The sequence below is a fragment of the Megalobrama amblycephala genome, linkage group LG2, assembly GCF_018812025.1.
Source record: "Megalobrama amblycephala isolate DHTTF-2021 linkage group LG2, ASM1881202v1, whole genome shotgun sequence".
Classification (NCBI taxonomy): domain Eukaryota; kingdom Metazoa; phylum Chordata; class Actinopteri; order Cypriniformes; family Xenocyprididae; genus Megalobrama; species Megalobrama amblycephala.
The window spans coordinates 59,486,408-59,505,242 of NC_063045.1; the positions used below are offsets into that span (position 1 = coordinate 59,486,408).

Consider the following 18,835-nt stretch of genomic DNA (forward strand, 5'->3'; position numbering starts at 1 on the left):
TGTCAGTTTTCTAGTTTGTTAATTGTTTCAGTTCTCCTTGTGTGCCTGGCTGTTTGTCTCCTTGTTTACTGATTAATTAGTGTCTTCAGTTCAGGTGTACTGTAAAAAAATATTCCGTAGTTTTTACAATATAATTTTGGCAGCTGTGGTTGCCAGAATAATTTTGTAAAAAATACAGAAAAACTGTAAACTACGGAAGAGGATTAGGGCCAAGCAATAATAATAAAAAAATAAAACCATCTCGAGATTAAAGTTGTTAAATTTCGAGAAAAAACACGTTAAATTTCGAGAAAAAGTCGAGATAAAATGTTGAGAATAAAGTCATTAAATTATGAGAAAAAAGTTGTTAAATTACGAGAACAAATTTGTTAAATTACGAATTTGTTCTCATAATTTAAAGACTTTTTTCTCGTAATTTAATGACTTTATTCTCATAATTTAATGACTTTATTCTCAACATTTTATCTCGACTTTTTTCTCGAAATTTAACGAGTTTTTTCTCGAAATTTAACAACTTTAATCTCGAGATGGTTTTATTTTTTTATTACTGCTTGGCCCTAATCCTCTTCCGTAGTAAACACATTTACAGAACAAACTGTAAATTTTACAGTATAAAACTATAATTTAAGAAAATCTGAATGTAAACCAATAAATTCAGCAATGCACACTACTACTAAAATCTGTTTTGTACCTTTAACATATACTGACAACCACCATTGTGACGATCACCATCAGTTCCTGTCAGTTCCCGGACTACATTTCCCACAATCCTCCATGTTCACTCTACACCAATCACTTGTTGCCACATACAGCTTAGCACACTACCTGGACTATAAAAGACTCGCACACACACTACCTGTTTGCAAAGTCTTGTTTACCCTGTGTTACATTACTGAGCGTTTATATCCTGTCTGATTGTCTGTTACCATTCCTGCCTGTTACTCGTTATCGACCCGTCGCTGCCTGCCTTTGACCCCTTGCCTTGTCTGCTGTTCTGTGAACGATATCTGCCTGTCCTCACCATTGCCTGTATCCTGACTACGATCCTGCCTGTCCCTTGCTGTTCCTGTTTGTTCCCGTTTGACCCTGCCTGTACGACCACCCTCACTTTTAATAAAAGCTTTGCAATTGGATCCCTGCCTGAGTCCTGCTTCGTTACAACCATAATAATGCAGGTGTTAATAGAGAAAGCCACATGAAGAATCAGAGTTCATCACAAATAGCTTTTCCATGAGCTAAAGTATATATTAATATAAAGAAGGTGCAAAGAGTCATTCACGCAAACGCAAAACACCATCATGGTAACCCACAATACTTAAATAATGCAATAAACTTTCATTACACAACAGAAGATGTAACATAAAACCCTAATGTACGCAACTGATAACAAAAACTATTAAGAAACATGATTATTTAAACAAAATACTTTCAAATGTGGAGTGTCACACAGGGAATTGTGGGAATATCAGTTTACAGATTTTGACTGTAAATTATACATTGATTTTGTCTTTTTTACTTATAAAAATGTACAGCACTTTACTGTGAAAAATGCATAAATGTCTGGTAAGAGCTTTTACAGGTTTTCCCTGTATGTAATACGGGAACTTACTGTTAACCTATTTACATTTTTTTTTTTTTTTTTTTACAATATTTTACTGTTAAAATCACATTCATTTTTTACAGTGTGTATTGTTAATCAAGTCTCGTTAACTCCTCTGTTTGCTGTGTATTTAAGCCTTGACTTTCAGTCTGTACGTGGTGTTTGTAGTTTAATTTCCTGTTGATTTTCTCTGTTCCTTGTTCAGATTACTCCATTAAAAGTTCTTGAAGATATCTTCTTCATTGTGTGTTTCAATACTCCAACCCCAGTGCGACAGGCTTGCAGTCCTGGCATTTAATGCGACTGACGCGGGTTCAAATCCACCTTTTGCTGAGCTTGCATTTACTTTGAATAAAAATGGAAATGTTCTAAAAGTAGAAATAAACTGTGAACGAGTGTTTACTAATATTAAAAGTGTTTATTGGATTGGGTTAGGGGAAGGTGTAGGGAAGGTTTTTATTCTCCCAATAAGGCAGCATCCATTTAATAATTTTAATAAATATAATAATTTACACTCTATGATATTGCATCTTGTTAATGTACAAAAATATTGAGGTGCAAATAGTATGTGCCGATATAAAGTATAGATAGCATCTAATTGCAAAGAACTGATACTTTTATATGGTGTAAATAGAATCTATAGCTATTTTCACCTATAGTGTAAACAGCATATCGCTAAAAAAAATGCTGCTATTGTCACTCAGTCACTGCCTTATTATTGTCCCTGGTTCACATTTGTAAGAAAGTAGCAGTGGCTTGGGACAGCTTTAAAAGATGCAATCTAATCCTGTTTACATGAAATAAGCCTGCTCCAGAGCAGGTTTGAACTTATGGACCTGTTGCTTTGACAGAAAGTCCAGGATGAGTGTCGAAGAACCAAACAATCCAAGATCATGCCAAATCGTCATCAATCAAATCCAGCTGAGTTAGCAACATACAAAGTTCTTGGTACGTTGCTAACTCAGCTGGATTTGATAAAGTGATATTTGCCAAATTACTTGTCTGGTCCGCATAATACAGAAAAATTTGTTGTGTCCGCGTTTCTATGCGAACTGGAATAATTTTGATAACGTTTTATCTACACATAGGGAAAGGAAAGGGAACTGGGCCTTTGCAGGGGATAGTTTAGATGAAATGTCATGTCTAGATGCAGGTCCTTCATTTCTTCTGGATACGGCCTGGATCTGGCAGGCTACGGCAAACCTCGGGATAAACAGAGAGAAACTAATATTAGCGTAGACGCCATTCTTCTTATGATATTTCGTGTACATCAGGTGTTATGGGAAGTGTTACTGGTTCTGGCTGGCCTAATCTATACAGCCTCACAATTTACATGATTTAAATTATAGAAGTAGATAATGGTTTATGTGTATGCAAGTTTAAACAGATGTGGTTTTAGGCTTCAACTGACAGAGCGTGTCTGCTTCCCGAACAGTGATAGGAAGACCAAGCTTCTGCACACATACACACTCAAACCTATAGACTAAACATGTAAATGAACGGCAAGAACGCATTAAAGGTATTCAGTTTTCAGTCGGAAAGGTGTCATTTAAGCAGCCACTAAAGTAATTAACTTTAGCTCAATAAGAATTTGAAGCTGCTTTGAAACAATATGTATTGTGAAAAGCGCTATATAAATGAAGATGACTTGACTTGACATTCTCATTCATGTGTATGTGACTTTCAGCACATCGCATGTTGAACTTACTAGAGTCAAAGGGCAACATCCTGTTATTGTCTGTCTGTATTAAACTGAGCATCAACTAAACAGCAATCTGGGGTCTGTTCTTCTAGGATACACGAGGATACGTACCGAAAATGTTGTTATTAAACCTCTTATTAAAAAAACACAACTTGATCCTAGAGAATTAGTCAATTACAGGCCGATCTCAAATCTCACTTTTCTGTCAAAAATACTAGAAAAGGCAGTTTCATCACAACTATGTTCCTTTTTAGAAAGAAATAGTATCTTGAGATAGATTACTGTAATAGTTCTGGCTGACCTAATCTATACAGCCTAACAATTTACATGATTTAAATTATAGAAGTAGATAATGGTTTATGTGTATGCAAGTTTAAACAGATGTGGTTTTAGACTTCAACTGACAGAGTGTGTCTGCTTCCAGAACAGTGATAGGAAGATTGTTCCAGAGTTTAAGTGCTAACAGAAAAAAGGAACATAATTTTCGAGTCTGTTCAAAAGAATATTGTGATCAATAGTGTCAAATGCAGCACTGAGATCCAGTAACACTAATAGAGAGATACAACCACAATCTGATGATAAGAGCAAATCATTAGTAACTCTAATGAGAGCAGTCTCAGTACTATGGTATGGTCTAAATCCTGACTGGAAATCCTAACAGATGCTATTTCTTTCTAAAAAGAACATAGTTGTGATGAAACTGCCTTTTCTAGTATTTTTGACAGAAAAGTGAGATTTGAAATTGGCCTGTAATTGACTAATTCTCTAGGATCAAGTTGTGGTTTTTTAATAAGAGGTTGCAGCCAGCTTAAAAGTTTTTGGTACGTATCCTAATGACAAAGATGAATTAACAATATTAAGAAGAGGATCTATGACCTCTGGAAGCATCTCTTTCAATAGCTTAGTCGGTATAGGGTCTAACATACATGTTGTTGATTTTGATGATTTAACAAGACAATTCTTCCTCTCCTATAGCAATGAATGAATTTAATTTTTCCTCAGGGACACTACAATGCACTGTCTGACATGATACTGTAGTAGATGGTTGCATGGTTATAATTTTCTCTCTAATATTGTCAAGATTGCAAGTAAAGAAGTTTTCTCTATTTCTCTTAAATTTAGCCACTGTAAATACCTAAAAATGCGAAAAACTGATGTAGGTGAGTAGCCTGTATCAGGTGTTATGGGAAGTGTTCCCGGCTCCGGCTGACCTAATCTATGCAGCCTAACAATTTACACGATTTGAATTATAGAAGTAGATAATGGTTTATGTGTATGCAAATTTAAACAGATGTGGTTTTAGTCTAGACTTAAACTGCCAGAGCATGTCTGCTCCCCGAACAGTGATAGGAACATTGTTCCAGAGTTTAGGTGCTAAATAGGAGAAGGATCTACCGCCTGCAGTTGATTTTGATATTCTAGGTATTATCAGCTGGCCTGAATTCTGAGATCGCTTTAGACGTGAAGGACTCTGCATTAAGAGCACGCTCAGGTACTGGAGAGCTAAACCATTTAGTGCTTTATAGGTAAGTAGCAAGATTTTAAAATCTATACATTGTTTAATAGGGAGCCAATCCAGTGTTGACAGAACCAGGCTAATATGGTCATTCTTCCTAGTTCTAGTAAGAACTCTAGCTGCTGCATTTGGACGAGCTGTAGTTTATTTATCAGGCGAGCAGAGCAACCACCCAGTAGAGCATTACAGTAATCTAGCCTTGATTTCTAGTTTTTGAATGTAACTGTGATCAGCTAACTATTTTGTATTATGGCAATAAAATCTTCTCTAAGTTCTACTGGACCTACCATATGCACCAGGAGCATAAGAAAATTGATCTTTTGTGCCATGCAGTTGTGATATGTAATATGCAGAGGGTCACAGAGGGGGGGTGCAGTTAGTTTTACGTTCTGTATTTGCTGATATTCACCTAGAGGGGGTTTGACCACTCGTTTATTTGCTGGTTGGTCTTATTAGCTGATTTCCAGCATGACAGAACTGGTGGTTCTAGCTGGTCTGTCAGATGATTTTAGTTTCAAAACTCCTCTGTAAAAGCATGATTGAGCCTTTTGCCATTGTTGGTCCTAGTCTAAGGAATAACCAATTCCAGTTAGAACTGCTTCCTCTTTACCAACTTTGAAGAAAAAACACCTTTTATCAATAGAATTCGACCAGGCATAATTAGAGCCCGAACACAGATGGTGTGAGGACCCTATTGGAATTGCTTAGTTTATTATTATTATTATTATTATTATTATTATTATTATTATCCTAAGTGAATCGCATTTTTGAGGGCCTAAATGTGCTTGAAAACTCATGCATCAGAAGCATCAGAAGTGGTGAAAATGGGTTTCAGAATATGGTGTGGCAAAATGGCTTGATAGCGCCACCTATAAATTTTCAATGAAGTATAAAATTCAGTACACACATGTTGTTATATGCCCAATATCTACAAAAAAGTCTCTTGGAGCAAAATCTGAAACCAAATAGGAAGTCAGATATTTTTAATTAACTTTACAAAATTTGTGCAATTTTTGCCCTTTCCAGATGTTGTACTTTAACCAACACCTCCCAGAGCTTTAATCAGATCAACATCATCATTGGTCAGTCTAATCTAAAGGCCTTTGCGACGTTACATTGCGAAGATCATAACTCTTCACTGAAGCGCGTGTCCGTGGCGCACTGACAAAATCTGAGGTTTTGCCATGAAAGAGAAAGCTGTTGTAAGTCAGTCAAACAATCTGCTCCGATCTGCCCAAAACTTCACATGTGTGATAAGAGTCCTGGCTTAAAAAAAAAAACGTCTATATGACAATATTCAGTTAGCCATAGCGCCACCTGCTGGCAACAGGAAATGACATGCTTTGCTAAACAAGTCAATCCCAGAAACACATTTCAATATGCCACAAACTACCAAAAATGCAAGAAACAAGTTAAATCATGCAACACTTGGCTGAATGCTAATGAATGGGATTAACGCCACGAAACAGGAAGTTGTTGTTACTCAGGCATACAGAGTCCGATCTGCTCCAAACTTCACGTTTGATAATAGTCCTGGCCTGAAGACATCTACATGCTAATATTTAGTCATAGTCAAAGCGCCACCTGCTGGCAACAGGAACTGTGTTGCATCAAAATGACTTATTTAATGACATATTTCTCCTCTATTTATCTGCTTAAATGAATATCGCCCACTGTTCAGTTTTCCTAAGGCCACCGGGTGGTGGTGAGCCCAGGTATGAGGGCCCTTTCATCGCTGCTTGCAGCTATAATGTTTGTTTTGTGTTTTTTTTGTGCTGTATTGTATTGTAGTATCAGGGTTTTGTTGTGCAATACATAATAATTATGTATTGTGCAGCATTTTAGTATAAGGGGCAAAACTCTAGCTGTGACAATCGGTTTATGCTTAAGCCTTTGACCTGGTCCTTACTCCAATAAAGGAAAACAAGTTAACGTGTTTACATGAACATGATCCACCCCCTGCAAATTTATACATACTTTTGTCAGTCAAACACTTTAATACACATTTCTGGGTCCATTTGGTGAAATATTATGTTTTTTTTTAAATATATACAGATAAACTACTTGCTGACCAGTAAAGGACCTGATTGAGAGCATAATGATTTCAACTTTGAAGCTCATGCTGGCTTTGGCCACAGTTTTGGGGGTTGTAGTAACCACCGTAAACTCCATCCCCCCTAAGAGTGAGATACACCAATACACAAACCTCACACACACATACACCAAGAGTGAGGAACACTAATATAATGACTGTGTGTGTGTGTGTGTGTGTGTGTGTGTGTGTGTGTGTGTGTGTGTGTGCTCTAAACTAAAGACATTACCTACCTTTTCTCCTAAATCACAATCTACAATGTCTGTTTTATTCATCCATTAAAATAGGATATACAGCGTTGTTCTATGCACATATGAACTAAAGAATCAGTACCTAATAAATTACTGTGTGAATGTTTGCATGTCACCATTGTGTTTCCTGACAGAACAGAATGTGAATCAGAATAATGCTGCTTTGGAGAATCAGCTCAGAACCGCTGCCGAGCAAGCACTACAAGCCATTGGTTCTACTCGCACGGCGACTGCTTCTTCTGCGCTAGCAGACCGGGGCCAGCATGTCTTCAACAACAACCTCCTTAAGTTGCACCGAAGCGTTCTGGAGGGCATGCTGAATTTTTTGGGGGCCTCTGAGCAGCTGAATAACCTGGAGCAGTACCTCAGAATCCCCCTCAGCCAACTTCAACGAGAGGCAATTAGCACGACAATGGTGGTCCACTTCAGGTCAGTGTGTGTGTGGTCAGGTGGGATGAGTGCTACAGTGTGTATAAACTTTAGTGTGTAAGTGTATTAGGTCTGGAAGATAAAGTCAAGTCAAGTCAAGTCACCTTTATTTATATAGTGCTTTTTACAATGCAGATTGTGTCAAAGCAGCTTTACATTGATAACTGGTATATAATTTTGGCTGCACAGCAGCTCTTAAAGAATAGTGTCAATGCAGCAAATCAAAGCACTGTTGAATAAATGTCAAGAATACTGTTGAATATCAAATGTGAAGTCAAATGTCAAGTGTCCCCAACTAAGCAAGCCAAAGGCGACAGCGGCAAGGAACCCAAACTCCAACAGGTGACATCAGGTGGCAAACAAGTGGCAAATAGGTGTTAAAATGGAGAAAAAAAAAACCTTGGGAGAAACCAGGCTTAGTCGGGGGGCCAGTTCTCCTCTGGCGAACAGTGCTTTGTTACGAATCAGGTAGCTATCATAAGTCTGATAGGATCGCAACAATCAAAGTATTTATTTCAGTTCCATCCAGTTGAGGATCGTATTCATCACGCTGGTATGGACGGTTTGTTGAGGAACTGTGCTACTGGCTGTCGTGTTGATGAGGCCTTCACAATGGATGATCTAGTCGACTCAATCTCTGCTGATACTATGTGTTGTGGTCGTGTCAAGGCGCAGGTCCTTGGTCTCAGCTGGATACGGCCCGGATCCGGTTGACAATGGTAAACCTCGGGATAAACAGAAAAACTAATATTAGCGTAGATGCCATTCTTTTTCTGATGTAACGAGTACATCTGGTGTTATAGGAAGTGTTCCCGGTTCCGGCTGACCTAATTTATGCAGCCTAATAATCCTTTAACGGATTTGAAAATATAAATTTATAATGTGTTATGTGTATGCCAGGTTAAAGAGATGCGTTTAACTGACAGAGTGTGTCTGCATCCCGAACAATGCTAGGAAGATTGTTCCAGAGTTTGGGTGCCAAATAGGAGAAGGATCTACTGCATGCGGTTGATTTTGATATTCTAGGTTTTTATTATTAGCTGGCCTGAATTCTGAGATCGCAATAAACGTGAAGGGTTATAATGATTTAAGAGCTCGCTCAGGTACTGGGGAGCTAAACCATTTAGTGCTTTGTAAGTAATTAGCAAGATTTTAAAATCTATACAGTGTTTAACAGGTAGCCAATGCAATGACGACAGAACTGGGCTAATATGGTCATAGTTCCTAGTTGTAGTAAGAACTCTAGCTGCTGCATTTTGTACAAGCTGTAGTTTATTTATCAAGCGGGAGGAACAACCACCCAGTGGAGCGTTACAGTAATCTAGCCTTGAGGTCATGAACGCATGAACTAACTGTTCTGCATTTGTCATTGAGAACATATGTCGTAGTTTAGATATATTTTTAAGATGGAAGAATGTGGTTTTACATATGCTAGTAACATGGCCTTCAAATGAAAGATTGGTATCAAAGAGCACACCCAGGTTCCTACCTGACAACGAAGACTTAACAGAGCAGCCATCAAGTGTTAGACAGTATTCTAGGTTATTACTTGAAGACGTTTCTGGTCCAAAAATTAGAATCTCTGTTTTTTCTGAATTTAGTAGTAGGAAATTACTGGTCATCCAGTTTTTTATATCAGCTATACATTCTGTTAATTTAGCGAATTGGTAAGTTTCGTCAGGGCGTGAAGAAATATAGAGCTGAGTATCATCAGCGTAACAATGAAAACTAATGCCATGCTTCCTAATGATATCTCCCAAGGGTAACATGTACAGAGTGAAAAGCAACGGTCCTAGTACTGAGCCTTGCGGTACTCCATTTTTAACTTGTGATCGATATGACATCTCATCGTTTACTACTACAAACTGATAACGGTCAGATAAGTATGATTTGAACCATGCCAATGCAATTCCATTAATGCCAACATAGTTTTCGAGTCTATTTAGAAGAATATTGGGATCAATAGTGTCAAATGCAGCACTAAGATCCAGTAACACTAATAGAGAGATACAACCACGATCTGATGATGGTACGGTCTAAATCCTGACTGGAAATCCTCACAGATACTATTTCTTTCTAAAAACAAACATAGTTGTGATTAAACTACCTTTTCTAGTATTTTTGACAGAAAAGTGAGATTTGAAATTGGCCTGTAATTGACTAATTCTCTAGGATCAAGTTGTGGTTTTTTAATAAGAGGTTTAATAACAGCCAGCTTAAAAGTTTTTGGTACGTATCCTAGTGATAAAGATGAATGAACTATATTAAGAAGAGGATCTATGACCTCTGGAAGCATCTCTTTCAATAGCTTAGTCGGTATAGGGTCTAACATACATGTGGATGATTTTGATGATTTAACAAGTTTAGACAATTCTTCCTCTCCTAAAGCAGAAAATGAATTGAATTTTTCTTCAGGGACACTACAATGTACTGTCTGACACGGTACTGTAGTAGACAGTTGCATGGTTATAATTTTTTCTCTAATATTATCAATTTTGCAAGTAAAGAAGTTAATAAAGTCATTACTGCTATGCTCTTTGGAAACATCAGAAGTTGAAGCTTTATTTCTTGTTAATTTAGCCACTGTATCAAATAAATACCTAGGGTTGTGTTTATTTTCTTCTAAAAGTTTTGAAAAATAGGCAGATCTAGCAGTTTTTAAGGCCTTTCTGTACTCAATCATTCTCTCCACGAAATGCGAAATACTTCTAGTTTTGTTTTCTTCCAGCTGCGCTCCATTTTTCTAGCTGTTGTTTTTAGGGCCCGAGTGTGCTTATTGTACCATGGCGTTGGATTAATTTCCTTAATTTTTTTTAAGCGCAAAGGAGCAACTGAGTCTAATGTGCTGGAAAAGACAGAGGCAATAGTTTCTGTTGCAACATCGAGGTCTTCTAAGCTGTCTGGTATGCTAAGGCGATGAAACTGATCAGGAAGATTATTTATAAAGCGATCTTTAGTGGTAGTAGTGATTGTTCTACCATATTTATGGCAGGGAGGCAGTTTAGCCTCTTTGACTAAATGTAATATACACGAGACTAGATAATGATCTGAGATGTCGTCACTCTGCTGCAGAATTTCAACGGCATCAATATCGATTCCATGTGACAATATTAGATCTAAAGTATGATTACGACAATGAGTGGGTCCCGACACGTGTTGTCTAACACCAGTAGAGTTTAGAATGTCTGTAAATGCCAATCCTAATGAGTCTTTTTTATTATCTACATGGATATTAAAATCACCAACAACAAGGACTTTATCTGCAGCTAGTACTAATTCTGATAGAAAATCGGCAAATTTTTTGATAAAGTCTGTATGGTGTCCTGGTGTCCTGGTATAAATACTTATCACGATAAAAAATTAAGATTTAATGTCACAGCTCTTACTCATGCAGACCATATCTAGTACATTGCACTGTCAGTCACAATACATGGAGCAAAAACATCTAAGCCAACACTTGTTAGTGGGGGTCAGTGGTAGGGTTGGGTACCATTCACATTTTAATCAGTATCGGTACCTGAAATTCAGTGCCGGTAACCAACTGTACCTTTTTTTCTTTACTTTACTCTCTGAGTAAAAAAAAACATTTATTTCAGTAAAAATTCAGTAAACATTTTGTTATATATTTATAAATTTTACATACTAGACAAAATAAATCTCTACAGTCTCCAGCCTGGAAATCACGTAACATCACAGTGTCTCCAGTCCAAGGTATAGTGTGAACACACTGTTATGTGTGCGGTGTAGTAGAATTCAAATATCACGAAAGACCATATCTCGTGCTGTTCTGTATCATATATGGACTGGAGTAAGCATGTTTCAGTTATTATGGACATATTGCAAAAAGCATTGACTGCATCTAGTTTTCTGAATTGTAACCACACTTCAGAACTTTAACCTGTGTGATGTGTCTGAAGGTGCAGGGGTAACGTCGAATGGTCTCTCTCTTGCTTTAACGTACCTTACTCTTGCTCGCAGATGCATTCTCAGGTACTGAAATTTGTTTGTGGGTTCCATGAAAATTACGGCATGTGACACACTCATGAATGACACTGAAGTCTGAACCTCTAGCCACCAGCTGGCCAAAAACCAGCAGCACCCTCCATGAAATGTCTTCCTTGGTGTTATACTTTCCACAGCAAAATTAGGATTTATAGTGGAAACAGACCTGATCCAAATGGATCCTTGGAAGGGTCAAGCCCTGACTGATTGGCTCGTTCTCTCATGTGTCAGGGACATCAGTGGTTTCTCAGTTTTGCTCATTTCCATAGGAACTTTAGTTCTGTGGACGCTCTGCTTTCTGCACTCACCAAGGGAGGAAGAGTAAAGTTCTTCTGGACCCATGAAGCTGAAGCTGCCTTTTCTGAGCTCAAGTGTCTATTCATATCTGTCCCTATCCTAACTTTCCCAGAACCTGACAAACAATTGTTGGTAAAGTTACATAAGAATCTCGAATACATCCAACAGGCCAAATGCTTTTAAAATCCACTGCATCTGCGCTGAAACTCGCCGCATGTTGCAATGCTACTTCGGCTCGTGATTAGAATCTAAAAAATCTGTCTTCATAGTGCTGTATGTACACCATCAGCGTGCTCATTTATAATAAAACAAGTTTGACAAGATAGACAGCTGTACAACATCTAATGCTATGAGCAGCCATTCAATATTCATTGCTAATTTACCCACACCCCTCCAACCTAATCAGTCAGTTTTTCTTATTTTTAGCCCACAGAAGTTCCAAAATGTAATCTCCAGCCGATCCCCCCCTTAATCAACAATAATAATTCAATAATACAATAAAACATTGCTTTCCAAACAACCTGTCTCACAGACAAGCTTATCAATTACCCATTCAATCATCTAGCCACAACAGTGATTTATTTATTTATTTATTTATATTTAAATATGTATCACTTCACTGCTGCAGTGATTGCAGTGATTTCTCCCTTTGTCAAAAATAATCTTTAGGTGTGTTTGTTTTTGTTTTTTGTCTCTGTAGTTCAGATGAGTTCTATGTGGATTATAATGCAGGTGTGTACGGAGCGTACGTGGAGAAGCTCCGACATGAACTTGTGGAATACCTCAAGGCCGATACATCTGACAACGATGATGAGAGAAACAGAACCAGGACGCAGGTGCAGTTCATCACCGGTGAGATGGTGAACCGTAATGTGATTGTGGACCCGATGGCCCGCGATCACTGGGTTAAGAAGGACCAAAACCGTTTGCAACAGTACAATGATATCAGAGCTGCATTGATGAATATGTTCCAGAACATCCTGGAGGACTTCGAAAAAGTGTCAGAAAGGATCAAACACTATTACGAGAGTGGAAAGTGGAACAGGTTAGACAGCTGGCTCCTGGATTACATTCATGTACAAACAATAAATTTAAAAATATAAAAAAAGTAAAAAAGTGAATCATTGACAGACCCAAAATACCTTCTGATGAGTTCAGTAGAGCTCCTCTTAGTCCATTAAATCATGTAGTGGATGACCTTCGAAGTAAATGACCTTTTCTCATGTAACTCTTGTTTTCTTTTCAACAGATAGACACACATCAAGAAATCTATCTTCTGACCCAGAGTGATCACTGTGAGGAGCTCTTCTTTCTGAAATCAATAAGCAATGCTTTGGTTTTACCCACATTCAGTTTTAAATCACATGAACTAATAATAATAATTTAAACTCTCTTTGTAGGCCAGATCATTGCCTTGATTAATTAAACCCAACAGGGCTCTATCATCTAAAAACTCGATGCCATGGGACTCTTTTTATAGTTAAATAGGAATAGTTGACCCAAAAATGAGAATCTGTTGATACTTTACTCACTCTCAGACCATTCAAGATTTACAAACCTCATTTCCACAGACGAGGGACATTAGAGAAATTACAATGCACAAAAGAAAAGATTGTATGTTTGTAATATATGATGTTTTTTCTTTGTGTGTGTTTTGTGTTGAAGCCAAAGACAAATTTAAACTCACAGAACTGAGCCTTCAATTACAATTTCCCAAATATCCCAACTTTTCTGGAAATGGGGTTTGCAGAATATGTTTTGTTTGATGTATTGAAGCATTTCTTGTGGAGGATCTAAGGATTCTCAATAGCCTACTTGATTTATACCATTTATCATTTAATCATTTCATTATTATTATTATTAATTGATGTAATTTTCTGTTTTCATATTTTATCATACTTAATTCCTTTCTATTATTGTCTTTAATCTTATGATTGTGTGGTTTGAAGGGATGTTTGTCTTCATGAGAAAGAGAAAAGAAAATGTCTCCATTTCAAGGTTTTTAACATCACTGGACGATGATGTGAAGAAGTCATTTTTCATTGTTTTTCCCTTAATATAATAACACTTGTTGGATTTGTGATGGTCAGATGAAGTCTAAGCATTAAAACATACGCAACTAAGATTATTCAATAAAGTCTGCTCTTTTTTCATCACTTCATCTCCTTCTGTTCTTCTCTGGATTTCCCAGTTAAACTCTCAGGCTGATAGAAGACTTCAGCGTTCAGGGTCACATCCAATATATTTGATATTTCTGACATGAAGATCCATCCGATCTAACATTTTGGCATGATCTAACAGGGGTAAATTGAGCCTAGGGAGAGGATAAGTTGAGCCACATGGGGGTAAATTGTGCAATTCATTATGCTGAAGTAAAATTGAACATTTTACTTGGCCATCTATATAAAATACACACACACACACACACACACACACACACACACACACACACAAATGGCACTATAGTGGCATCATCATTTATGTAAGTGCACTGTATTAAAAAAATAAACAAATTCTGAATAATGTATTTACAAAGAGAAATAGACTCATTTGTCCAGTCAGCATTATTTATTCTGGATCAGAACATGAGCTGAAGGCACAATGTATTTTTTGTTAGCATGACAATTAATGCATATTTAAGGTCACACATTTGGAATGCATTCTGATCACTGATACAGAAACACAAAATAAAATCCTTTCCTGGCAGAACATGGGTCAGCTATACCATACTGTTTACAAAATCCAATAAACACTATATCAAGATTTGGCTGCAACGTGGTATCTTCGATATATGGCATTACAGTATATCTAAAACATGTCTTTCAACTTAATCAAGAAACACAGGCACAAATGATAGTTTTGACAGTCAGACCTGTCTGTAAATTCAAGACAGTTACTCTCCCATAATCACACATGATGTGCGGTGAAGGCAAAATACACATTATTTACTATGAATGAGGTACTTCTAACTTCTAAAAGTGTTGCATACTACAAGTTAAGACACTCTAGTTCTCTGGTCTGCTGTGAAATACAAGCCGCCAGAGTATTAAAATACATTTGAAAAATTAACATTCAGTTTTTACAATGTCTGTTACATGTCAGTCTGCAGTAAAGGCCCGTTCACACCAAGAATGATAACTATAAAGATGATAAAGGTATAGATTTAAAAATCATTCTAAATATAAAAGAATAGCATGGAGCCCACACAACAGCTATAACGATAATGATATAGAGAAACGATATCATTGGGATTTCCAGCTGTTAAACGATAAAACACTGACAGCCAATCAGAATCCACTCATGCATTTAATATGGTGAAGAAGTTAATCACTGAGATCCAGAAAAATCCACCCATTTGACAAGTCAAATCCCCTTTTCAATACAATAAAAAATGACATATATGGAAAACAATCTCCAGAACCTGCAGAGGACCTATGGCTAATCAACTTTTGGTCAGAACCAATACCAGCCCCCGACCAGGGTCCAGTGCAGGCCTGGTCCCCCAAGCTCCCGACTCCACCCCGGAGGCTTCACACCTGCCTGCACCTCTACTCTCACCCTCCTGTAAAGACACCAGGGTGCCCACCTTCCCACCCCTTGAACTTTTGTTTACTCTATGCCCTCCTCCCCAGCCACCCTGCCTCTGGGCTATCTTCTTACAGCGCAAGGATGTGCCTTTTTGGGAGGGGGCGTACTGTCACGTTTAGAGTATGTTTTTGATCAGTTTTCATGCTTTTTTTCTGTCTTCAGTTTCTTAGTCAGTTTTCTAGTTTGTTAATTGTTTCAGTTCTCCTTGTGTGGTTACTGATTAATTAGTGTCTTCAGTTCAAGTGTGTCTTGTTTAAGTCTCATTAACTCCTCTGTCTGCTGTGTATTTAAGCCTTGAGTTTCAGTATGTTCTTTGTCTAGCTTTACATGGTATTTGTAGTTTAATTTCCTGTTGATTTTCTCTGTTCCTTGTTCAGATTACTCCATTAAAAGTTCTTGACGATATCTCCTTCAGTGTGAGTTTCAATACTCCAACTCCAGTGTGACAGGCTTGCAGTCCTGGCATTTAATGCGATTGGTACGGGTTTAAATCCGCCTTCTGCTGTGCTTGCATTTATTTTGAATAAAAATGATAATGTTCTAAAAGTAGAAATAAACTGCGAACAAGTGATTAATAATACTGCGAATAAACTGTGAATAAAGTGTTTATTGTGTAGGGTTAGGGGAAGGTGTAGGCAAGGTTTTTATTCTTCCAATAAAGCAGTATCCATTTAATAATTATATAAGTATAATAATTTACACTCTATGATATTGCATCATGTTAATGTACAAAAATACTGAGGTGCAAATAGTATGTCGATATAAAGTATAGATAGCATCTAATTACTATTTACTCTTATTGCAAAGAACTGATACTTTTACATGGTTTAAATAGAATCTACCTCAGAATCTCACCTAGTGTAAACAGCATATCGCTAAGAAAATGCTGCTATTGTCACTTTGTGTAAATAGTCGCTGCCTTATTATTGTCCCTATAGTTCACATTAGAGTATTTCACATTAGGGTCACATAACACTTTTAAGTAAGTAGCAGTGGCTTGACTTGAAAAGACTTTATCACCTCTGCTTAAAAACATGCAATATAATCCTGTTTACATTAAATAAGCCTGCTCCTGAGCAGATTTGAACTTATGAACCTGTTGCTATGACAGCAAGTCCAAGATGAGCGTTGAAGAACCAAACAATCCAAGATCATGCCAAATTGCATTAATAAAATCCAGCTGAGTTAGCGACGTATGATACTCAGTTTAATACAGTCAGACAAGTTCAACATGCAATGTGCTGAAATGATATGAATGAGAATGTAACTGTGATCAGCTAACTCTTTAGTATTATGACAATAAAATCTTCTTTCAGTTCTACTGGACTTACCATACGCACCAGGAGCATAAGAAAATTGATCTTTTGTGCCATACAATTGTAATATGTAATATGCCGAGAGTCATGGGGGGTGGGGGGGGGGGCGGGGTAGTTAGTTTTACGTTCTGTATTTGCTGATAATCACCTAGAGGGGGTTTGACCACTCGTTTATTTTCTGTTTGGCTAGTTTTATTATCTGGTTTCCAGCCTGACAGAGCTAGTGGTTCTAGCTGGTCTGTCAGATGAGAATAACTTACCAATTCCAGTTAGAACTGCTTCCTGTTTACCAAGTTTGAAGTATTTGCTTAATATTTGCTTAAAAAAACACCTTTTATCAATAGAATTCAACCAGGCATAATGTTTTGTGTTCTTTTGTATTGATTTTTGTTGTATTGTACAGCACTTTGAGTCAACCATGAGTTGTGTTGAAAGTGCTTTACAATAAAAAAAAAAAAAGGCAATAATCTTACACTGGTTTTACATGGGGGGGGGGCACTTTTTACTCGCCTCCTCGCTGTGCTTCTCCTCACTTCACTTTCTGCCTCCTCGACTTGCAGTCAGACGATACGACTGTAGCTGACAAGAGGTAACTACCAGCTTATTATTGCTGTTAATAAATTGAATACTATGTGAATTTGTAGTTGAATGAGGGCATCCATTTTTCAGATTCAATTTACTTGGCAGATTTCATTAATAATGTTAACTGCAAAATAATGCTTGCTGATCTCTTCTAATTTGGCCAGGGGTACAGGAACTATCTTCACAGGTTTATAAACACAATGCAATTTTTATAAATTCAGTAATATTTAAATCAGTAATGAATTTCACTGTTAATTGTATTGTGCTACAAACCTTTGTTCTTATTTAAATGTTTTAATTTTAAGTTTTCATTCTTAAAATTATAGTCTATTATTTCATTTCTCTTGGATCTTGACTGGCGCTCATCAGGGTCTGAAATTAGATTGTGGCAAAAATGGCATCAAAATCAGTTCCTGAATCAAGTTACTTATTAGTTTGATACTTATTGACTCCCCTTTAAATGACGCAACGCTTCCTTAAAGGATTAGTTCACTTCTGAATTAAAATTTCCTGTTAATTTTACCCCCATGTCATCCGAGATGTTATGTCTTTCTTTCTTCAGTCAAAAAGAAATTAAGGTTTTTGAGGGGGGAAAAAGTCCAGGATTTTTCTCCATATAGTGGACTTCAACAGTTACCAACAGGTTGAAGGTCCAAATGTCAGTTTCAGTGCAGCTTCAAAGAGCTCTACATGATCCCAGACGAGGAATAAGAGTCTTATCTAGAGAAACGTTCGGTCATTTAAAAAAAAATAAAAAATAAAATTACATACTTTTTAACCACAAATGCTCATCTTGCACTGCTCTGAGATGCTCCACGCATTACGTAATCACGTTGGAAAGGTCACGTGACATAGGTTAAAGTACACATCAAGTGTTCACAAAGCAAACGTGCAAAGACTAAGTCAAATGCCTTTTACAAAAAAAAAAGGTAAAACAACGATGTCGGATGATTTTGAAGCTGGAGGAGAAAATGAGCTGGAGTTTTTAGCCCTACCGGGGTACTTCTGGCTACATCATGTGTGACCTTTCCAACATGATTGCGTAATGCGTGGCGCATCACAGAGCAGTGCAATTTTTTATTTTTTTTTATTTTTAGAAAATAAACAATTGTTTCACTACTTATATTACTCGTCTGAGATCATGTAGAGCTCTTTGAAGCTGCACTGAAACTGACATTTGGACCTTCGACCCGTTGAACCCCAGTGAAGTCCACTATATGGAGAAAAATCCTGGAATGTTTTCCTCAAAAACCTTCATTTCTTTTTGACTGAAGAAAGAAAGACAAAAGACACGTCTGCTCCTGTCAGACTACACTCCCCATAATCCTCCCTGCCAGTCACGTTCACTCCACACCAATCACCTGTTGCCACATACAGCCATGCACACACTCCTCACTAATCACCATACCCAGCTGCAGCTCATTACCTGGACAATAAAGGACTCTCATTCACACCATCTG

The 18,835-nt window shown here is 37.3% G+C and overlaps 1 protein-coding gene across 2 annotated transcripts in view; it reads left to right on the forward strand.

Moving 5' to 3' along the window:
- The first annotated feature begins 4,665 nt into the window (after positions 1–4,665).
- The window catches only part of LOC125262495, a 71,178-nt gene continuing 57,008 nt past the window's right edge, over positions 4,666–18,835 (forward strand). Inside the window, exons 1-5 of one of the 2 annotated variants that reach the window (XM_048181286.1) lie at positions 4,666–4,828; positions 6,874–7,001; positions 7,296–7,590; positions 12,590–12,934; positions 13,139–14,045. In XM_048181286.1, the coding sequence (XP_048037243.1) occupies positions 6,917–7,001; positions 7,296–7,590; positions 12,590–12,934; positions 13,139–13,142 (729 nt within the window). In that variant the 5' untranslated portion in view covers positions 4,666–4,828; positions 6,874–6,916 and the 3' untranslated portion in view covers positions 13,143–14,045. Of the gene's footprint in view, positions 4,829–6,873; positions 7,002–7,295; positions 7,591–12,589; positions 12,935–13,138; positions 14,046–18,835 lie in introns of those variants that run through there. The other variant, XM_048181285.1, reaches the window with a different exon arrangement.